At 41.5% G+C, this 22,635-nt stretch overlaps 4 protein-coding genes across 4 annotated transcripts; 2 read left to right on the top strand and 2 right to left on the bottom strand.

The window, feature by feature from the left end:
- The first annotated feature begins 89 nt into the window (after positions 1 to 89).
- On the top strand, positions 90 to 2,095 carry LOC123510678 (apolipoprotein D-like). The gene is made up of 4 exons (XM_045265992.1): positions 90 to 286; positions 483 to 570; positions 775 to 894; positions 1,541 to 2,095. The coding sequence occupies exons 1-4, from the start codon at positions 173 to 175 to the stop codon at positions 1,771 to 1,773; spliced, it is 555 nt and encodes a 184-aa protein (XP_045121927.1). The 5' UTR covers positions 90 to 172; the 3' UTR covers positions 1,774 to 2,095.
- A 641-nt stretch (positions 2,096 to 2,736) lies between these two features.
- Positions 2,737 to 10,479, bottom strand: LOC123510677 (arrestin homolog). Its single transcript, XM_045265990.1, has 7 exons — positions 10,398 to 10,479; positions 6,976 to 7,600; positions 6,089 to 6,449; positions 5,520 to 5,813; positions 5,085 to 5,228; positions 4,588 to 4,717; positions 2,737 to 3,953 (listed from the first exon to the last, which is right to left on the bottom strand). The coding sequence occupies exons 2-7, from the start codon at positions 7,082 to 7,084 to the stop codon at positions 3,861 to 3,863; spliced, it is 1,131 nt and encodes a 376-aa protein (XP_045121925.1). The 5' UTR covers positions 7,085 to 7,600; positions 10,398 to 10,479; the 3' UTR covers positions 2,737 to 3,860.
- Positions 10,480 to 11,144: 665 nt separating this feature from the next.
- On the top strand, positions 11,145 to 13,108 carry LOC123510700 (proteasome assembly chaperone 1-like). Its single transcript, XM_045266029.1, has 5 exons — positions 11,145 to 11,332; positions 11,814 to 11,905; positions 12,033 to 12,244; positions 12,404 to 12,599; positions 12,788 to 13,108. The coding sequence occupies exons 1-5, from the start codon at positions 11,247 to 11,249 to the stop codon at positions 13,006 to 13,008; spliced, it is 807 nt and encodes a 268-aa protein (XP_045121964.1). The 5' UTR covers positions 11,145 to 11,246; the 3' UTR covers positions 13,009 to 13,108.
- Positions 13,109 to 13,402: 294 nt separating this feature from the next.
- On the bottom strand, positions 13,403 to 21,807 carry LOC123510699 (zinc finger protein ZXDC-like). The gene is made up of 7 exons (XM_045266028.1): positions 21,671 to 21,807; positions 21,339 to 21,501; positions 19,982 to 20,274; positions 19,378 to 19,504; positions 18,453 to 18,558; positions 18,176 to 18,301; positions 13,403 to 17,851 (listed from the first exon to the last, which is right to left on the bottom strand). Exons 1-7 carry the CDS (start codon positions 21,689 to 21,691, stop codon positions 16,987 to 16,989), a joined length of 1,701 nt encoding a protein of 566 aa, XP_045121963.1. The 5' UTR covers positions 21,692 to 21,807; the 3' UTR covers positions 13,403 to 16,986.
- Between the last annotated feature and the right edge of the window lie 828 nt (positions 21,808 to 22,635).

The following is a 22,635-nucleotide window of genomic DNA, read 5'->3' as shown; positions in this document are numbered from 1 at the left end:
TGCACCAGAAATCCACGCCATCTAAAGCCTTACACAACGCCTCACGTTACCTAAGAAAACCACGGCTTATATATATCGTCATTCCCCCTACAAGGCAGAAGCCACTGTTGCCCTGAAAAAGACAAGCATCCTCGAATCCCATATATAAAAAATACACTGCTGCTTGAGCGCGATGCTGCGAGTACTGCTGCTGTGCATGGCCGGCTTCGGCCTTTGTTTCGGCCAGGGATTCAAGCCCGGCAAGTGCCCAGAGTTCACCTCTAAGACAGACTTCGAGGTGGGGCCGGTAAGTGTTGACGCACACGTGCTTTTGTGTGCAGCTCTTGACTCATGGCGAGGTGCGTTCTTAGGGTATCTACACCAAAACCCGTTTGAAAATAATCTCAAAATGTCTTGCAACTTCCCTAATAATGATTCTCTCTCCCTCTCTCTCTCTCTCTTTCTTTCTCTCTCTCTCTCTCTCTCTCTCTCTCTCTCTTCAGTACCTGGGAAAATGGTTGGAAAATGCCCGATTCCCCACAAAGGATCAGGAAGGTCAGACCTGTAACTTCGCCGAGTATTCAGACAATGGTGAGTCTGCCTGTGCATGGCGGCAACACTGTAGATCCCTTAATACACCTGCCTGTCTTCTGTCATATGTCGTAATCTTATTTAAGTGATATTCGCAGATTAAATCAAGTGAAGAACATGCACATCCCTTCAGAGAATACACTCACACGCACACTCGTACACTAGAATACTATAGTCTGTTTCCCTTGTGCGTGTTTCCTGCAGGGGACGGGACGGTCGGCGTGCACAACGCGGGACTAGAGGCTGACGGCACCTTCACGGAAATCTACGGCTACGTGGAGCTGACAGACGTGCCCGGCTCCCTCGCCCTTCACCTGGATGGCGGTAAGTGTGGCGAGGGACAACGCAAAGCAGACACACGAGAAGTCGTGTTTACACTACTGAGCAGTGTCCGATTGGCGAACAGTGTAAGCACATCACTATAGATAGTTGGTGACGTTAGATCGAGGCATAAAAATCAGGGGCACTGATGTGGCAACAGAAAGTGCCCGAGTGCAAACCCGTCACTGGTGGACGGAGCCCGTCAGGCTCTGTTGTCTTATTATTTTTACGTCATTGGTCGGCGTCCTTTACACGAAGGTAAAACATCCTGTGTTTTGCGCATGGTTAGTGAGTGAAGTAAACCTGTATTACATCAACTGAATATGTACTGAGTACCAGAATGCTGCACGGCATTAGTGAGGTCAATGTAATAAGAAAGGGGGGGGGGAGTACGCAGTTACGTAAGTCAGCGAGAGACACGTGGTTATTGTGCTCCACTTTGCTCCTGCACCTGTGAGGCATCATCGCATTGCGTGCTCTTCAAAAGCTTCATGCGGCTTCCCTCTCATTTCTTCGTCTCACCTCGTTCCTTCACCATATGTAGTTTTCAAATCTTTCCTGGTCATGTTTTCATCCACTTTGTCCGACTTCAAGCTCAACACTTCACCTTCATTAGCTCTCTCTCACCCGCCATACCCTTCCTTTACAGTTCCCTTCGTGGGTGCTTACGACGTGCTGGAGACAGACTATGAGACCTACACCTCTGTCTATTCGTGTGTTGACTTCCTCGGGTTGGGATACATGGACCAGGCGTGGGTGCTGGGGCGTCATGTGCTTTCTGAAGAGGAGCTCAACCTCGCCCGCTCTGCCTTCACTCGCTGGGGCATCGACATCAGCTCCTTCCAGTACACGCCTCAGACGGACTGTTCTGCGCTGCCCTGAGCATCTCTGCCCAGCCAGCCCTCCCTTTCTCTACTCGTGGTAGTGAAGGAATGCTCGTCTCTTAACTAATCTCTTTATGCAGGTGTTTTCCCGCTAGTACCTGCATTCCAAAAATCCTGTACAAACAAATCATTCCCTCCACATGAAGGAATGACTGAGACCAGGAGGAGTAGAAGTACTACTCCACGAGCCGAATCATTTCCACACGAGGGAGGAAAGGGCGGGAGCAGCAACACTTACTTGTGTTTCATTAAGGACTACCTGTTCACTAGTAGTTAGAATATTGACTTTACATTTGTAACTAGTAAAAGATAATGAAAGATGGAGAGTTTTGCAATAAATAACCTAAAATTTACACCTTCGCCTTAGGCACATTTATTTTGTAAGCACTTCATGGAAACTTGCCGCGTGGAAATTTTAGGAAGCTTGAAAAGATCCTACACACACATACACACGGATACGGACACCTACATCTACATCTACACCCACCACCCCTCCATGCACACATACACACACAGAAATAACGTTAAGGTGGCGCCGATACTCATAGGCAAAGCCACTGACCTATGATCTGATCTGGAAGAATTTAACAAAGAAGGAAAATAAGGGAAGAAACATTAGAGAAGGACCGACATTAAAGCGCAGCTTCCCTTACACGACCTGAGCAGTTACGTACCAACCAGAGGTAACATATTCAAAAGTTTCAGCGTCTTATATACCTCAACCACTTTAACAAACTATATAGTGGAGGTCTTAGGTTTACAAGATTTTCCTGATTTTAATGACAAATTGGCAAGGATTCTACTCCATCTATACCTGACAGTTCATCCATGTGGCCTTTCAAAATTATTCCTATAAGAGTGCTCACTGCTCAGCTCCTCCTCCAGACACCCTTATGAAGCACCCGTCACATGAGCGTGGCTGCGATGGCGTGAAAAATAAGGCGTGGAGAATAATAAGGAATTAAAGATTTATTACTGCTGGTTTTAATATCATCTCAAATTCAAGAACAGTAAAATCAAAAGGATTCAAAACTAGATAAGCTACTTTTTTTTTCTCTTCCAAAACAGGGGTTAGTCGAGCAACAAATACTGGACAATAGGAACATACACATAACAGCGTGTCGTATTCATCGCAGTATTCAATTTTGTTTCCAATTCAGACGTAGGATGTTTCGCTAATGATCTGCATAAGTGCTTTTCAACACAACACAACACATTCCTCTCGTCTTGTTTGCACACTATACTCGATGGACGGAAACTTTTTTGTTCCGAGTTTTCATTAGGTATTATTTCCTGAGGTTATCAAAAATATTTCATCAATGGTCCTTTGCCTCACTCTAAATCAACGGTCCCATATCTCCTGAGGGAGGGCGGAGTCCGTTCCCGCGCCTCGTCTCGTGTAACAAACACAATAGTCCAGATGGCTGCACTTTCTTGTGATATCACAGAACAAGGTTATCAACTCAACCATTCACTTGCTTCTTCTGGTGCACTCCTATAACAGAAGGTGGCAGAAAGGAAGGGCAGGGAGAACAGTCTAGGAGTGTAGCGTGTACGGCGTAAACTTGGAATGTCTGACTAAACTTAAAGAAGAAAAAAATAGAAAATAAATGAGCTACAAAACAAATACTACAAAGTGCTCTCATCCCACGAGGAATGAGGCACCGAGGCAATTTTTCTTTAGTTTATAAGCAACAATCTACGGTTCTTGGGATCAACCAAAGGAATGTCTTCCTTTTCTTTGTCTACTTGGCATCAGCGGCTTAGATGTGACCTTTTTCAGACACGTCCTGCATTCAGGCGCGTCATACAAAAACTATCAGGTAGAACGTTTTTTTTATGAAGCAAGCAAGAAGAAGCATCATGTAGCGACACTACGGCTATGAGAACAATACTCAAGGGAGTCCAGACTAAGAAACCGGTATAGAATCATTCTTCAGTTTTCTTCCACAAGGATCGAGTTGACAGGATGGTGACGAGCCCATGGAGGTGAGCGAAGGAGCAAGGATCGAAGCAGGCATCGATCTGCTCCTTCCCGAGTCCTCCCTCTCAGTGGCTCGTCGCTCCTGGAGACTGTGATGGCGTCTAATCCATGTCCACAGACTGGTTGACGCTGTCCGAGCGGAAGGCCTCCACCTGAGCCTGGCTGTCAGCCCTCATCATGCGGCGCAGGTCAGGCTATGGGGGGGAAAGGGAGGAAGGGGAAGGGAGGGAAGGTCGAGGCGGGGCGGGGTAGGGTAGGGTGGGCGAGGCAATGCGGGGCAAGGTAACACGAGAAGGAAGATCGAGGAAGGTAAATCAGAGATGAGGTAGTAGAGTGAAGCGTCACAGGAAAGGAGAGGGAAGGGTTGGAATGGATAAGACAAGAGAAGAGAAACATTTCAGGTCACATAACCACCACGTGTTCCATTTACACTTATCACTAAACTTGATCTAGATGGCAGCGTGTAACTAAAAGTGGCTGCTCCCTCCGCCATTCTATACGAAAGAAAGAGGAGAGGTACCCGCCAACCCTTCGTTCCCAAGACACAACCTCAGACCCCGCCCACCTGCTCCTGCAAGGGATGGCTCGCTAGAGGGCTGTCCCCGTGAAGCACCAGTAAAGCATCGCATGGCAAGGCCTTGGCCTTGTACGGGATCGAGGTTGTGACTTAATTGTAGAGCATGAACCGTTTCCTTTCGCGCTTACAAGTGACTCAACACCTCACTCTCATGACGTAATTATGTACCTACTATATACCTACACCTACATGAACCCAGGACTCCTTAAGAACCCCTCATAGAACGCTAAGAGGGCCACCTTTTGACTTACCTTGGGGTGCATGAGGACGAAGGGCAGCTCGGCGGTGACTTCACCTCCCATGGCCCCAAGGTACAGCTTCACCTTCACCGTGTACGAGATGATCATACCGAACATGTCACGTGACTCAGGGTTGGCCAAGCTGAGGGGAGAGGCACGTGGTGAGGGGCGAGAGGAGAGAGGGATGGCAAGAGGAATAAGACAGAAGAGCCTGAACGAATGTTAATATAAAAAGAAAATGGAACAATCAGATCTTTCGGACTTCACGAGGTTTGTGATAAGCTAGAAATTAATTAACAAGTGAGGTAGAGAAGAGGAGAGGAGAGAGAGAGGAGAGGAGAGGAGAGAAAATAGGAGGGAAGAAGAAGAAACGGGAGGGGAGGAGAAAAGAGGAGAGGAAAGCGAAATAGAAGGAAAGGAGAGAAGAGAGGAATATAAAGAGATGAGAGAGGAATACAAGGAGAGGAGAGGAGAGAGGAGGAGTAACAAGTGGTAGGTACAGTACTTACAGAGTGGATGAGGCCAGGTTGGTGTGGATGTTCTTGAGGTGTCCGTCCAGTGCAATGCCTCGGCGGTCCATGTTGGAGCTGAGGGTCGGGGTGAGGTACAGCACCTTCTGCAGGGCCGAGCCAGGGCTGACGGGGCATCCCTCCCTGGCCACGGAGAAAATATCGCATTCAGTATTAAAGCAATCATCTCTCAAGCTAAACTGATTATTCCCGCCCTTCTGAGTTAAGAGAGGTCGTAACTATTATATCTAGTGCTGCTCTGTTGATAAAATTACCATTTACACTGACTGCTACTGGAAATATTAATAACAATGGCGAGAGGAAGGAAGGTGCAGAAAGATGATATTCTGACTGCTGCTGAAGACAACAATAGCGAATGATAATGATAAGGGTAGTGAAGGAAGCCACAATGATAAAGCACAGCCAAGCACTCACTGGGTCTCCACGCTGGCCACGGTGCTGCGGTACTGTCCCCCGCTGAACAGACACACATCCACGGACTGCTGCACTGCTGACTTGATCTTCTTCACCGTCTTGTTGCTGTGATTCCTGACCATAATATTGATGGCGATCTTCTCGTTGTGGTAGTAGAGCTGCTTGTCCAGGTTTACTTCCAGTTCCAGCTCCCCGGGGCTCAGCATGAAGTCCTTCCTGACGATGGTGCACGGCTGGCGGCCAGCACGGCTTGGGGCGAACTGGATGCGACGGATGTTCAGCTGCACGGTGGACCTGTGGATGTGGAGGTTGGGTTGGTGCCTTCAGCAGCAGGGACAATACAGGGACATTGCGCAATGAGGCGATAATGAAAATCTAATCGTGGAATAAAGGAACCCATCACAGAAGTATTCCAAGATGTTTCTCGGCCTTTAGATAACAGTGAAGGAAGGACTTGAAATGGTAGAAGAGGTTACAGTAAATGAAACAAAGATGGAGGTCACGAGATCAAACAGCACACAGCCAACGAAGACAATATCCCACTATACAGCCAAAGCACCTCTACACACCTCTTGTGGCTGCGGTCCTCCTCGTTCTCGCCCACGTACACCTTGATGTAGTACTCCACACCACATGGGCGGCCCTCATCCTCCTGGGCTGGCTGGATGGTGACGGAGGGCGGGGCCTGCTCGGGCATCTTGAAGGTGAAGGGGTAAGCGTTGGCGCCGAGCTTCTTGATGAGTCTCTCCTGTAGTTTGGAGCATTCGTCATTCTTGGGCGGGTAGATCTGCTCCGATGCGAGGTACAGGTCCTTCTGGAAGCTGAGGCCCATCGTCTCGTCCTCCTCGCGGCCATACCTGAAGCTACACACCAGCTGTCCGAACACACGCCGGTTGTTCAGGTAGCTTGGGTCCACCACCAGCACGCCGTCTGTGGGGAGAACGCAATGCACTTGAGAACTACAAGTCATACAGAAAAACCTGCCTTGAAATGACTCTCTACCCATATAAATGTTTTGAGACATATCTGCTGCAAAACGAGAGTGAAGAGAAAACAGTACAAAGGTACTTAGAAGAATATACAGCAAAACCCTGGGACAACGGACCAAGACTTGAAGGAAGAGTAGAAAAATTAAAAGATCAAATAGACGGTTGAAAAAAAAAATATGTAGGAAGTTGAATTATTTAAACACCAAATATGAAAGAAGACACCAAGCAAAAAACTTAAAAGACATTAGACACGAGGCCAATGAAGAAATACTCAAAGCTGAGGAAGAAATCAAACTCCAGACAGAAAAAAAAAATTCAGACAAACGATGAAAGAAGAAACCAAACAAAAATGTGAGAAAAAAATAGACACGAAGCCAATGAAGAAATACTCAAAATCAGAAAAGAATATGCCAAACTAAAGCAAAATAAAGACAAATGACAATCAAGTCCACAGCAAAGCCACTCACCAACGGGATCCACAGTTGAGACATGGTCCACGAAGTCACGGCGCCCTAAGTAGATGGTCAGCTTGCCATTAGGAGCAGCCTTCTTGAAAACCTTGAACTGAACCACCATCTTTGCGACTTTGGGCTGGGGAGCTTGGAGTGTGAAGCGAGAGTTCTTGGCGAGTGTGATGGCGTGGAAGAGGCGCTGGAGTTATATAGAGCTGCTGACGCTAATGGGATGAAGGAAAGCCTGACGCAGCACTACGCAAAAATACAGGAAGTCAGGTCACAGGAAGCCATCATGCGGTTAAAGCCTACTTCTGACCTACTTTTCTTGCTGTCCCTCCTTTCAAGACGTTAAGAGAGTTTTCTTTTCCTCTTTTTTTTCATCTTTTTTTTCTGATCTTCTTTCTTCCTGGTTGCTTCCTGTTTGAGCTGTGTGTGGCTTTCTTTTTCTCCTTCCGACATTTACTTTTCTGTTCGTCTTCGCTCCCCGGTTTTCTTATTTTTATCCTCGTCTTTTCTCTTTCTCCTTTATTTGCTTTCTTTTCTTCGGCGTAATGCATTTCTTTTGTCATCTCTGCTCCTTTTCCTTTTTTTTCTATTTTCAACTTATTATATTTCTTCAAGGTGGAGGCTACGGCATCTATCAAAATTGAAAGATAAAATTTTTGTTAGTTTTTACTGCACTGCATTCATTCATCTATCCACTTTCATCCAATTAACTCGCTGACTGCTGTGGCTTCTCAGCTTCGACAGAGTGGACTGGTGCACGCTGACACTAATCTAAAAAGCATCACCGATAAAATAGTTGATTAAGTATAAATGTTTGAATATTGAAAGGTTTATTCTTCCTGTCAAAGTATTCAAAATAGGATAACGAGATGAAGTAACAAGTATACTATCGTTAGGTGTTAAGGATTAGTGATTAGAAGAAATTTGTGGTATTATCTAAATATATTTAGGAAGAAGCTACAAATAAAAACACTGTATGGTACCAAGTCTCTCTCTCTCTCTCTCTCTCTCTCTCTCTCTCTCTCTGCGGGAAGCCAAGGACAATGCATAATCTTTCATAATATACTAATCGGTCACTACAAGGGTTTCGTGACGTAGGGCAACGGGTCACCACCCGTGTACTGGCGTCATTGATGAGGTCACGAGTTGAGTCTCCCCACCAAGTGACTCCTCCACCCATTAACTTCACACTCTTGTCCACTGTTGTTATTGGTTATTGGTTCCTGCTACTTTTGTCCACTATTATTACTCGTCTTCTCTTTTCCCCTGTATCTCCCTTTAACAACCGTTATTCTTTTACCTATATGCAGCCTTCTGTCTATTCTTTTTCAGTTCCCGTATCAAAAACAACTATCCAACAGCTAATTATCATCATCATTATCAACGTAACTATCATCAAACAAGCATAACCAATGTGTCTACCTGTCTCTTTCCTTCCATCTGAAAAGACCAAGAATCGATCCTATATGATTACTTTTATTCAACTGGCGACATCACAAGGCCTCTGGAAGATTAGCTATTCACTTTTAAATACAACATACTTCAAAGAACGAGTGCTTATGTAATATTTACTGGGCGTCAGAACACAACAATATCTAGTTAATTTAGTCCCCATTCAATTCTGCGAAATGCAAACAAAGAAAAGCATTACTTATGTGACATATAGAGTGTCTTTAAGCATGTACAATGATGTGTGCAGGTGTAGTGAAGATTTGGTAAGTGTGTGTGTGTGTGTGTGTGTGTGTGTGTGTGTGTGTGTGTGTGCGCGCGCGCTTTACTAAGAGGGGAAAGTTAGCCAAGAGCCGGAGACAACACTGTTACCCATAGTAGATAGGTTGGATGATAGTTATGACAGACAGGCTTGAAATATGGACAGCTTGCCAGGGTTTAACATTACATTAGCAAGCAGTGATGCGAGGTACAGTCCCAGCACATAGACACTGCTTAATCAAGGTATCCTAGCGCCAACAAGCCCAAGCCTCGCCACGTGTCAAGACGGCCGCCGATCTGCGTCATGAGAAACCTTGTGTAACGAGTGATGGTGAAATGTCCGCGGCTTCTTGACGGACGGACGGAGAGAGAGAGAGAGAGAGAGAGAGAGAGAGTACACACGAGCTGTCACACACGCTACTTCGACCATTATGCGCACTATCCAAACAGTTTGTGGGTATTAATCAATACATATTATCTGGATGCTGCCCTTACTGGCTTGATATATTTCTCCTCCCTAATACACCCATAACACAAATCTTTAGGTACCACCAACACGAGGTTTAGAGGCACCCACAACATGAAGCTTTAGTTATCCTTTAGGTTATCAAAATAATCACACGAAATTTGAAGTACCCATAAAGGAAAAGGGTATTAATTACCAAGATTACAAAGACTGCAAACGCTTATAACCAGAAACTTTTACAGCTGCTAAATAAGAGTTATTTGCAGTACACTTAAGCTTGTTTGTCTCGTTACATTATTTTTTTAACTATATATGTTTAGGATAATAAAAGCAGTAATCTGACATGCCTATTCACAGTGATAAGATGAGACCACTATGCTTCACTAGTTGTCATCTCCCGCTCGTTACTAAGACTACACTTCACTCGTTAACCAGTCGCCATCTCCCTCTGTATCAGGTTATCAGTATGTCGTTTGCATCACTAATTTCCCTTTCGTAAATATATATATATATATATATATATATATATATATATATATATATATATATATATATATATATATATACGTTAGCCATATTACATCGTTAGCCAGTTATCAAATGTTCGTTATCCAAATGTCCTTTGCAATCATTAATTTCTTTATATTTTGCTGTTACATTTGTTATAGCCATACATAACGAGAACAGTGTGGAAATATATATAAAAGTCTGGAATTGGTCACTCGTATCTAACAAGCTTGGCATACTTCACTCATCATGTGTCAAAAAAACATCAATTTGCTCGTTATCTTTAACCTATACATGCATTCTTTTACTTTTACCATACACACGTGATCAAATATTCCATCATTACATTCAAAGTTAATTGTCCAAGTCTGTACATGTGGCAGAAAAATTAACGATCACTCTTGGTTTGGTAAAATTATCTACATAATTATTCGATTGACCTCTGTAGTAGTAGTAGTAGTAGTAGTAGTAGTAGTAGTAGTAGTAGTAGTAGTAGTAGTAGTAGTAGTAGTGGTGGTGGTGGTGGTGGTTGTAAAGAAAAGTATTATAGTAAAAGAAATGGCAGAAGAAACAAAAATCTTTCGGGTCAGGTTTAAAGGTCCAATTTAAAGATCCTTTCTGCCACCACCACCACAACCGTCCGAGATTTAAATGCTGCCTTACCCTTGCACCTTATAGCCAGTGGAAGACACATACAAGATGAACAAAGCCACAAATATTAATAAAATAACTTCCCAGCACTCACGTGTCTGCCCGTTGCCTTGATATCTTTCCTCCTCCTCCTCTTCTTCTTTTGACTGATTTGGACTAGCTGGGTGACGCTTCTACTCTTCTCTTGTTTCAGGAACTTTTTCATCATTATAATTTTTTCTTCATGCATATCACTTGATTTTTGTGTTTCCTTCAAATTCCACATCGGTTTTCATCTTTTTCTGCTTTAGATAGAAATAAAGAAATTAAATGAGAAGACAATTAAGCGCCCTTTTCACGCTTCTTTATATATATATATATATATATATATATATATATATATATATATATATATATATATATATATATATATATATATATATATATATATATATATATATATATATATATATATATATATATATATATATATATATATATATATATATATATATATATATATATATATATATATATATATATATATATATATATATATATATATATATATATATATATATATATATATATATATATATATATATATATATATATATATATATATATATATATATATATATATATATATATATATATATATATATATATATATATATATATATATATATATATTTATTTATTTATTTATTTATTTATTTATCTATTTATTTTTATTTTTTTTATCATCTTCTTCTGCTTGTAAACCTGCCATATGTCTTTTAAGCATTCTAATTTACATTATCTCTCTATTATTTTCTTTCTTTGCATTCCTACCCTTTCTCCTTATGTGTGTATGAGACCGATGTTTCACTGGCCGACTCCCGACTCAAGCTCAAGCAAGGCAGCGTCGTCAGGAAAACAATCGTGACTTGACTGACTATTCTTGCCTCTGTGACTCCCTGCCATGGCTACGTTCTTCGGGGAGGTGAAGTATTTGGTGTCCAGGGCCTACGACGAGGAGGATGATGATGAGGATGCTCCGGGAATAACGTGAGTGCTGACAGGCGTGCATGTGTGTGTCTTGTTGCCTTCCCATGAAATCGCCCTTGCTTTGTCCGCCCGTCATTCACCCCATCAGGATAACACAGACAATGAGAGAGAGAGAGAGTGTGTGGTTATTAGGTCTTGTAGATGTCTTAAAATTTTGTTGAAATTTACTGTCACTCCTCCAACTTTTGCATGCAAGGGATACATATTTTTAAAAAGGCATTGAATGATTGTTATAGATTAGAAAAAAAGTATATAACTGAACATTATGTATTGTAGACTTTTCGTTTTATCATCATCTATATATTATTTTATCACAAAGATCTAAAGATATTCAGAATGAATAAGAAAAGTACAGAAAAAAACCCTCATATAATAGGTTTGTCAGAGCACCATTTATTGGCAGAGTTGGACCTAAAATAGTTAAATAAGATGAATTAATGCATAAATAGGTAATAAAATGCCCAAATCTTTGCGTCACTAGGTACAGTGTTCGTATGGAGCTGAGTGAGGGAGGCCAAGGGAAGATGGACGGTGTGGAGGCTTTGCTCGTCTCGTATGGAACTCTTGTGACAGGCAAGGCAAACATGTAATTCTTGTAGCTGTATTGATGTACCAGTTACTCCTCATAAGATATGCTCCTTACACACTGAATATATATTAAATAACTATCATTGTTTCTCACATGACACTTTGGATTCAGATTTCTGTGAGACATTGGTCCTGGGTGAGCAGTGCCAAGAGGTAGGCAGAGTGTATGTTGAGGCACAGAATGGCCCTTCAGTGGAGGACACAGGGGACTTCCACCCTCGCAAACCTATTCCTTCATGCCTTTACCTCACTCCAACTTCCCTCTTAGTATGTTGTGTCAGCAAAGATGTGACTGCTGCTGTTGCTTCAAGATTTGCACAAAAAGTAAGTTGGTCTAAAATTACATACTTTGCTCTCTTATTCAGTAGCAGTGAGTATGGTAAACCTCTCATTACATCAGTAAATCTCAGTGAAACAATAAAACCTGTCTTTCTCCTGAATTGATACAATGAAATGACTGCTGCATATGATATTTTTTTGCAGGTATTATCTCTCATCAAACCATCATGTTTGGTGATGGTACTCTCATCACACCACTATGATGCACTGAAAGGCAACTATGCACCACAAGGAGAAGACAATTGTGTGGTGCACTCATTGCACTCCTCAACTTTCCCTCATACTCCAGTATACCCACAACTGCCACAGCCAGCTATCCTAGACTCTGTTCCTGCTGCAGGTCAGTGAATCCTGTCCCATTTATCTCTCCATTTTAAGTAAATAACAACATATTACACAAGATGTGTTGGTACATAAATTTTCTCTTATATTTGCCACTTTCAGTAGCTTTAAGTACATCAAATTAGACATTGCTATTCTTTCACATCCATAATTGATATCAGGCTCTAACCTTTCTTCCTCCACCAGTGGTGACAGAATGTGTGGTGGGTCAGCGGCAATGTGTAGCGTACCCAGTGTTCACAGAGACATATTCCACTGGAGATTTGGACCTGGTTGCTGGGGCCTTACAGAGGGTATTCCAAGGCAAGCCCTTCCAGAAGTATGTGTCTGTAAGGCTGGATGCCAAGAAACTCCACCAGTACCGCACCACCAATCCTCGCCGGGAAAACCTCGACCTTTACTTGTAAAAATCATAATTTTCGTCTATTATGCTGATTCTCTTCACTCTTGAATGAATGCTTTATATACCTAGTGTGGTAGTGTGAAATTAAAATTGTTTTGGATGTTTCCAAGTTTCTTAAATTTCCTGCTTGCATGCCAGTTGGAGGCTTTAGACCCCTCTGTACCACTGAGAACCACAAATGGGAGCAGCTGAAAGCAGGTTACTCACTCTATGCAGCTTCCCATGCAGAGTTGTCCTAGAATCCTAGATAATCAGATTCCCAAATATTACGTTGATATATTTTGTCACAAAGATAACGTTCATGCTTCATGATATCAGTCGCTTCCTAATGAATGAAATGTTGTAAATGTTAATTATGGATGCAAATTGTTATTACAAGTGGTACACAAAACATTACCAATAAAGTAATTTTTATTTAAGGAATCTTAATACCGCATAGAAATTCTATTAAACAAGAATTTTAAACATTAAAGCCATACACATAAGAATGACTAGAGCTGAGAATAATACTAAAATAACAATAACCTTTAAATACAACTAAATCATAAATACATAAGTGTATAACAAGAGAGACAATATGATGGTTGGCAGCAGGACCACAAACCCAACAACAAACAAGATACCAGGTAACAAAACACCTGGCACTTGTCCTGAGCAATTACACCACCACACTCACTACATCTATCACATGCCTCACTGTGCCTCCTGCTAGTGCCAAGTGCCACATTCCAATACCATCAGTGACTGAAGTAGAAAGTATTGCTGCATGATGGGCGTCATGCCAACACCTAACAATCCAGGCTCTTCTCAAGCAGTTAACTTTTAGAAATTGAAATACCTAATTTTAGATATCAAACTATTTCTACAGAGTCCATATCAGCAGTAATGAATATGTTGCTCAAGAAATTAATTACAATGTTCCACACAAATCAGGAATGGGAGGCTGTGATGTTTACAGTTCATCAAGGAGCATCATCAGTATGTCATGTCATCATATCAGGCACATAAATAGTGAACATCTTCACTACTTAAATATATAGATACATATATGAAGGAATGTGATGTATTACATACAATGGAAGAAGTAAGTCACCCACCACAGGAATATCACGGCAAGAAAGGATATCTTTGGCACGACACACCTGCCCAACACTCAGTTCTTGAAGCCTCAGCTCCAAAGAGGTGAACCAAGAGCTCCCCACACTTTAGTGATGTGTACCAAACCCTTGTGCAGGTACAAGTATGGCCAAGTTTGCTCTTCTCCACAAACTCTGAGAATAATTCATTCTAATCTGGTCTATAAAACATTTGTTCTTATACAATGCCACACATTCCACACACAGACATGCTTTAAATTGACAAATCAATGATTCTTAGTGCTTGCAGAGAGAACAGAACTTGGCTCATGATCAAACTAATAGTAGCTGTGGTGCACAATGCAGGAAAACATAGTCACTTTTACTGCCATCTGAAGTGTGTCCAATTCAGAAGATTTAAGATGTAAAATGCTAAACATGAAACAGGAAAGCATAAATACTGGCTGGAGAAAATTCATATAATAGTATTGAGATTAAGTATATCATTAGAGGCAATACAAAGAGATTAATATTACAATAGCTAAGATATTGCAGATAATACTGTGATACCAAACTTGTGAGTAATGGGATGCACTAAAAGAGCCTGAGTTATACATATCACCAAGAGCTAATTTCTAAATAAAATTTTCTCAAAATCACATCATACTACTGAGTACATTTACTCTTAAATTTAATTTTGTCATGATCATAATATAGGAAAAACTTTAAATTTACATAAACTCTTCATATACATGGTAAACAAAGTATATACAGGGATATAAAATATCTGTAAGAAAATAACTGGACAGACACACGCAGATGACAACACGAGCCGAGCAGAACAAATCACGACACTTTGTGAGCCAAGTTTGTGTACATTTGTATGAGCAGAAAAACCATTATGTGGCATGTTATAAAGTACTACAGCTCCCCACCAGGCATGAACACTTGTGTGTGAGCAAGCCATCACAGAGTAGCTTATGCACTGCCTGGTAACCTTGCAGCATTAGGATTGGTCAGTTGGAGACACTATGAGAAGCTTAACAATGGTTGTGGTAACTCAAAAGCTTACTAAGGCACACAGGTATATAGGTCATTCAGCAGTATTGGGCCTCTTTCCAGCTTGCTCTCCTTTAGGGAGAAAATACTGCCAATGGATGATAGCAGCCTAGGATGTGTCCTGTCGTCCCATGCCCACTCCACACTTACAGTAACACTGAACACACCAGATATACACATGGCCACATGGCATTACATGCTCAGCCATTAATGGTTATCTATGTACCCTGTAATACACAAGGCAACTCTCTACTCACTTGATCATCATTTTTCACTTATACTGGACAGGTTCCTTATTTGCAGTTTCTGTTCATTAATCATCTAATTCATTTAAGTCTGATAAAATTCAAATGTACATACATATGACTCCTTTTTAACAGTTTTTAAATACATCTTCCAAAATACATCTTATACTGTAATCAAGTTAATCATACAACACTGATTCACCAACACGACGCATAATGAAATTCAAATCAGTCTCTGTAAGTTGTACAGAATCTGATGTACACTGAAACATGGAGCCTGAAAACACCAACTTACTGAGCAACAAGGGCACCTTATTGCTACCTGTATCTGTGAACCTTTGACAAGTTAGGAATGAAATGTATGCAGACAAACTTGCACACGCACGCACGCATGCACGCACACACACACACACACACACACACACACACACACACACACACACACACACATTACTCTCTTCTTCACCAGTATCATGTACCTGCCATCTCACCAAAGGCCAGCACAACAGCAACCCTTCCTTGAGGCTGCTGCTGGTGGCTATCACAATCTCTCACTCAGTGTCATGGACACATATTTTGTTACCAACGTATATCAGAAAAGATTATGGCTTAGCAAACATCATGGTACACACAATTTCAATTTGTTATCTTTTCAAAATACTGACTAATATATCAATAGTTTCAATCTTACAATTCTTAAGCCAGTTTATTATCTTAAAGAGAGATGGGCATTGTGCAAGTTTCACTTGCTTCTATGCATACATTTTAATCTTGCTCTCTTCTTTTTTCACTTCACTACCCCATTTCTCCTTTTCTTTTAACAATAAAAGTTTTTCTCTTGAAACATAAGGAACTATCTTCTTACATTTCACATATGCATCTTTCCTACATATATACACACACTCATCTCTCCAAGTGATTCATCCACCTCAGAATGCTGCACTTACTATATTTTCACCCTTACAGAAGTACAGCTCATTGGAATGCACATGAATCACCCAAACACTGCCTTAGCTTCACTGTGTAATGCCTGCTAGGACTAAGACACTTAATATGGTGTAAATTAGCTTAAATGGACAATATTTACATTTATTGTACAAAACATTCTCTAATGATTAAAACCACTGTATACTTACATGCAAAATGTGGATGGAGATAATAGTGAATTTCCAGGTACTGTAGAGCTCCAAATGGAGAACGCTTATGTATGTGACCAAAAGCGTTAATAAGAGACAACACCTACAATAAAATAGAGTGAGAGAAGCTGTGAAGTAATGTAATGTTCTAAGGCTTCGTATTTGATATTCAGACTGGACTAGATATTATGCAAAACTACGCAACAGGGAATAACTCCCGTGCTTGTGTTGCTGCATCTCCTATCAACTGCTACTGCTACTGCTGCCCCTACTCCTACCCTCCACCCAGCACTCATCTAGTCTTGGCCCACTACCTATGCTTGACAGTCTGCAGTCACTGTCCCTGAGAGCCTGACATCCAGTACAGCCAAATATAAGGTACTGAAGCTCTTTCACCCAAAATAACAGAACAAATCAACAAACACAAGATATCCATCAAATACATCTTCCTTAAGTAGTAACAACTCTACTCAATGACAGATAGTTCAGACAGGGTGCCATCACCAGTGTCCAGTAGAGTGCCCTCCTCCATGGTGACACCTAATAACACACTTTGACCTCCCACCATCCCAGCCTCCTCTTGCCCTTCTGCTGGTCCTACCACCGAGGGGAGGCTGGCTGGGGTGGAGGTCAGCTGGGTCTTTAGTGCCCGGGCTAGCAAGGCAGAGGAGGTCAGGCCCATCCGTTGGGAATGCTTGAGAGAGTTGAGGGTGCTGGCTGGAATGGCCACTGAGATGGTGGATGTGGTAACTGCCAATGAGTGCTGGGAGGACTTGGTGCTAGCTTGGAGCACCTTGCCAAGTTCCAGCTGCTGAATACCATCAGTTTTTAGCTGGATAAGATTGCCCTTCCCATCTTCACTGCAAAAGTCATGATCAGGGTCAGGTTTCACAAGGGCAGCAATCTTTCCTTCCAGAGGCTGTGAAAAGAGCAACTGACCATTAGGAAGAGCCTTTAAGGCGAGCTTTCCTCCACTGGCTGCAAGAAGACCTGACAGGTTGATGCTGGATATTGTAGTGGTGGTTGTGGTGTTGGTGGCACCCTTTGAAGCTGCCAGTGAACCTCCCTTAATGATCTGCCCCGTGACAGTGATCTGGTTAGGACTCGAGTCAGTCCCACCTATGTCACCAAGGGTCTTTTCACTCTCTGAGGTCAGACTAATGGTCTTCTTTGTAGTGGAGACCTGGTTGGCTGGCACCTGCAGCACCTCTCCTGTGTTAGTGGTGACAGAGGTAAGGTTCTCATTCTTGTGAGTCTGGGCACAGTGGCTCTTGAGTCCTTGATTGGTGCAGTAACTCTTGCCACAGTAACATCGGTATGGCTTCCTCACTCTGTTACAATGCAAAGTATGTCAATCTTTTATTTTCCTCAATCATACTTAACACTATGTCAATCTTTGGCCTTTTCCCAATCACACTTAATAAATACATGTATACAAATATAAGAAAGAACAATAAGGTCTTTTGTACTGCAATAAAAAACAGAGGGAGTGAGGAATATCATAATTAAGAATCAAGGAGAGTATGAAGATGAAGACTGAAAAAAAGGATACAAGCACAATACAAGTGAATGCCAATCAGAGAGGTAGTATTAAAAAAGTAATTCTAAACAGGTACAATAGTAGTAAATACCAGCCAATAATTCAGAACACTTACTTGCTGTCTTTTTTGTGGGCATTCTTGGCATGGTATTTGATCCCATTGATATTTTTGTACCTCTTCCGACACCCAACCACAGGGCAGACATAAGGCCTGTCCTCAGCATTACTGCCAGTGTGGCCTCTGGAAAGGAGTGTGGCTTGTGACAAGGTGACTCGTAGTACTGAATGATCACAGTACATGAGTGAAGGAAGAATACAAGCACAATTTCCAAACAGTGGAAGCAGAAAATGAGGTGGTACATACACATGTGTCCACAGCAGCCTGCACTTACTTGCTTGCCAGCTTGATGATGAGGTCAGCTGGTATTTCATCCTGTGTGGTCCAGGAGTCATTGCTGTCCTCATTGTCACTGATGAGTGCATCCTCATCATCACTCACTGCAATATCAGAGATCACTCAAGCCACAGACCTGGCCACTACACAGCTCAAATGTGACTCACCTCAACAACAGGCAATGTCTTTGTTCATGATGTGTATGTCCATCAGTTTTAAAAGAAGTACTAATTGCTCATTAAAGAAGGAGTTGGAAAAATGATGTTGGTGGACAAAATTTTAATCCTTCCTTCCAAGAGGAAGGAAACAATATATGAATTATCCCAAACAATAGAAATATGAGTAGTGTTGATCACTTATGCACTTGTACTGAAAATACTGTTTCTTTGTCATACATATATAATGTATAGTATACATGTATGACGGCATTCTCACAAAAACAGACATAGATGCAGATGAAATATCTTGTACTCTATATAAAGGAATATATATAATGAATAAAGTAATGAGCACATCACAATAGACTTATTGAAATTACATGACAAAGCTAATATATCTTCTTTTGCATGATATACAATAAAACAAGTTTCTTATGAATTCAAACCCATAAACACAATTATAATTCTTTCAATCTTTCATAAGAATTTTGTTCCACAGTGTCTGTTTTAGAAAGCTTGATGCAAGCAATGAATAAACACCCACTAGAACATATTGAATTACTGTGCACAGTGGAGGCTTCCCCAACAAGCCAGCATGTTCCACCAACACCCAAGGTTCCCGGCAGTATGTAGGGGGTCCACCTGGCTCCCCCTGCCTGCCACTACACTAGAAGGAGCAGAGAGATCAGGCAACTGCTGGACTCTTATAGACCACAGCTTCTCTGCATAACTTCAGGATGCATAAGAGAAAGCAATGTCTGTCACCTGGGGGGCTGTTACTGACAGCGCTGACAGGAGTGCTCTCACGTGTGGAGGATGGAGTTCCCACGCTGGAGCCTCCCATGCTTGAGCCTCTGCCGTTCGAGCTGGCCAGACTCGAGACGACACTCGGCTAGAATGAGCGGTTCGACCTTCACCAACTCAGTTGTATTTGCCTTTTAACACATCTTTTCTTATAATCTATAAAGATCTACCATGTGTATTTATACTTTGGCCTTCACTTACTAATTCTTACCTTCTATTTGATACAATTCATTTTTCTCCCACCATTTTGCTTCCTTAAATTTTCAAGCTCCATCATAACTGTGAATATTCAGCATTTAATCATCAGTGATAGCAATTCTCCCTCTCTCAGTTTTAACATTCAGAGCTTGAACTGTAAAATGATAGGTCTCAAATTCATAATACCACCATAACATATAACATTGCAAAAGACCTATATCAATAAGTCAAATACACTATTTGGCACAAACACTACTTAAGGCAAATCTCATGAGCACAGGAAAGCAAACTCACTATCATATCATTATGCACAATGTCACATATTTCCATGCATTGCAGAAGACAAACCACACCACAATCATCTAACCTTAGCTGCGGGGATGAGTGTGGAGGTGAGGTGGATGGCAGTCCCTGAGGTGGGAGTGCTGCTGGCAGGTGGAGACTTGCCATTGGTGGTTTTGCTATAAGAGGAATTGCTTTTGGAATGAGAGAGCTTCTGCACCTTGGCATTTGGGCCGCCACCTGCCTTGCTGAGGGAATGCTTCCTGGAGATGGTTCTTGGGGCACCAGGGCTGAAAAACCTCAGCACTGTAGAGAGTGGGAGGCATGACGGCTGCTGAGTCTCCTGCACAGCCTCCTTGGCTGGATCAGTGATCGTTTCTGGTGATGCAGAGTAACACCCAACAATTTGTATGGGTTTGCTGAACAGAATCTCCTACAAAATCTATGAAATACCCATCTAATTCTATATGCATATGCACCTTGATATGCCTAGTGTTGTATGACAGGTATATCTCCAGATTACATTAATTGAATTTTGCAGTAAAATATATATATATATATATATATATATATATATATATATATATATATATATATATATATATATATATATATATATATATATATATATATATATATATATATATATATATATATATATATATATATATATATATATATATATATATATATATATGTGTGTGTGTGTGTGTGTGTGTGTGTGTGTGTTTGTGTGGAGTTACAGGCCTAGTCTTCTGTGAGTTTACTGTGACATGCCTATAAAATCTTAATCTTAACTGAAGATTTATATATATGCCATGTAATAATTCGTCTATCTAGCTCAAGAGACACACTAAAGAAGGGTAGAAAGCGTGCCCCGCGAGCACAGCGGAGCGGCGGTGTGTCAAGGTGAGTAGCACGGGCAGCAGGTGCAGGCATGACGGCAGGGTGAGGAGGGTGACCCGAAGCGGCGAAGGTCAGTGCACCAAGTATACCGTTACTCAACCTCACACACCCGCGTCTTCGCCATGGCCTGCACATTGCAACACTCACACAATATCCACCATCAATGCACCAATAAAAATCGGGTGCGACTCACACAGACGCCTCATAAACCAAATTAGTAAAAAGTCGCAATAACGGGGCGCTGCGTCAATGCATTCTCCTCTCATAATCACCAAAACTACACAGTGTAAGTCCTTTGGGTGATAAAACACACTCAATCTCGCCTTATTAACACAAAAAATAGAAACTTACATCCAGAGAGAGCCTAAGAATCCCTTTGACAGGTAAAGGGTTACTAAGGGGCGTAACCCATTTTCTGAGTCACAATGTAAACAAACCCCAACTAAGGGTGTGGAGGGGCAGCCACCACACGCCCCTCTCCTGCTTAACTAACGGCACGGGGAGGGATGCTGAACATGCAGAAATAAACACTGTACCTATATGTGTATCCTCGATATGCTGGATGAGCTCTAGAAGGTTAGGAAAGGACAATCCACAGCCATTAAACTTGCAGTGGTTCACCAGGAAGACTGCCATAATCAGCTGGGTTGGCAAAGGTCCATCGTCCGCCTCCGTATTATTCTTTATTTTGCTTCTACCCTGCAAAATTACAGAACAATACATGCTTGACGTGTAATTAAAGTATATATCTCATATGTTTCTGCTTATTTTATATTTTTATTATCAATAAATACACAGAACACGATAGATGTTTGGCTGATGACTGAATCAGCGCGGGGGTCGTCGCTCCCAAATGCTCTCTACTTACTCGATATATCAAGTATTCCATAATAAACTACACATATAAGGTGGTTATAATGTGCAGAGCTTCAATTGATGTACACCAAAAGGACAGCACAAGCCTCTGTCACTACATTAGTAGAGGCACGTAGGCACTTATTGCGAAACTTTGACAGAGGCGGGATGTCGTAAAGGGCTTTTTATTAACATTGCCACCATTGTTCTTTATTATTAATTATTTATTGTGTAACCTGCATCACTTGTATAGTCGATGCGTATCTTTTAATGTATTTTCTTATATAACGAATATATGACGCGTCTTCGTGCAAGGAGCTACGCAGCGGCAATATGTAGTGCTAGCACGTAGACTACGTATGTATCCTCTTTGTCAACATGTTCATATCTTGTTCAACTCATACTGCGTCATACACGTATCTGGAAAGACTTCTTTCTCTGAGTTATATACTAACGTACAAACATATGTAAGGAGTCCAGAGATGTTGCGCACTCGCAGTTTGCTACTTTATTTAAGCAAGAATCATGAACCAGACTGTGACTGAAATAAGCTGGAAAGGACGGAATTTGTGTGAGTTATGAAATATCATTGATTGGGAAGCATCCATCATCGGATAATGGCAGCATAAGAATTGCTTGTGTGCTGATGATCTTCGTTAGAATATTAATGACCCACACATTCCTTCTGTCTAGCTTCTATGTACGCCACCTGCGGATAGATACTGCTATAATCTCGACATGTACCGTAGCAGTAGCATCTGATACAACCTTCAATTGCGTGGCTGCACTCAGGGCAATGCTGACTAAAAAAAAAAAAAAAAAATCACTGGCTAATTCAAGTTTGCCTGTAGCTTTTAATATATGTTTATTTATTTACATTCATACTTTAATATAAATGCCAATCAAGATCGAATCTTCCTGATTAGGCTCTAAGTACCATGAATACATTGTAGGTTATGGTAGGACACTGCAATGGAC

This window comes from Portunus trituberculatus, chromosome 30 (assembly GCF_017591435.1).
Source record: "Portunus trituberculatus isolate SZX2019 chromosome 30, ASM1759143v1, whole genome shotgun sequence".
Taxonomy (NCBI): domain Eukaryota; kingdom Metazoa; phylum Arthropoda; class Malacostraca; order Decapoda; family Portunidae; genus Portunus; species Portunus trituberculatus.
Note: the sequence above shows the minus strand (reverse complement) of the source record. Positions and strands in the feature narration are given on the sequence as shown.

Bases quoted from the DNA above. Each gene is read 5' to 3' on its own strand.
- LOC123510678 (XM_045265992.1), top strand. From the start codon at position 173: ATGCTGCGAGTACTGCTGCTGTGCATGGCCGGCTTCGGCCTTTGTTTC. The intron at 287-482 runs GTAAGTGTTGAC...CTCTCTCTTCAG, and splicing joins CAGACTTCGAGGTGGGGCCG to TACCTGGGAAAATGGTTGGA. The intron at 895-1,540 runs GTAAGTGTGGCG...CTTCCTTTACAG, and splicing joins CGCCCTTCACCTGGATGGCG to TTCCCTTCGTGGGTGCTTAC.
- LOC123510677 (XM_045265990.1), bottom strand. From the start codon at position 7,084: ATGGTGGTTCAGTTCAAGGTTTTCAAGAAGGCTGCTCCTAATGGCAAG. The intron at 4,718-5,084 runs GTAAGTACTGTA...CTCTCCCCTCAG, and splicing joins AACCTGGCCTCATCCACTCT to CTTGGCCAACCCTGAGTCAC. The intron at 3,954-4,587 runs GTAAGTCAAAAG...TCCCCCCCATAG, and splicing joins TCGTCCTCATGCACCCCAAG to CCTGACCTGCGCCGCATGAT.
- LOC123510700 (XM_045266029.1), top strand. From the start codon at position 11,247: ATGGCTACGTTCTTCGGGGAGGTGAAGTATTTGGTGTCCAGGGCCTAC. The intron at 11,333-11,813 runs GTGAGTGCTGAC...TTGCGTCACTAG, and splicing joins GAGGATGCTCCGGGAATAAC to GTACAGTGTTCGTATGGAGC. The intron at 11,906-12,032 runs GCAAGGCAAACA...CTTTGGATTCAG, and splicing joins GTATGGAACTCTTGTGACAG to ATTTCTGTGAGACATTGGTC.
- LOC123510699 (XM_045266028.1), bottom strand. From the start codon at position 21,691: ATGGAATACTTGATATATCGA. The intron at 21,502-21,670 runs GTAAGTAGAGAG...GTAATTTTGCAG, and splicing joins TGGAATACTTGATATATCGA to GGTAGAAGCAAAATAAAGAA. The intron at 18,559-19,377 runs GTGACAGACATT...CTGATATTGCAG, and splicing joins TGTCAGTAACAGCCCCCCAG to TGAGTGATGATGAGGATGCA.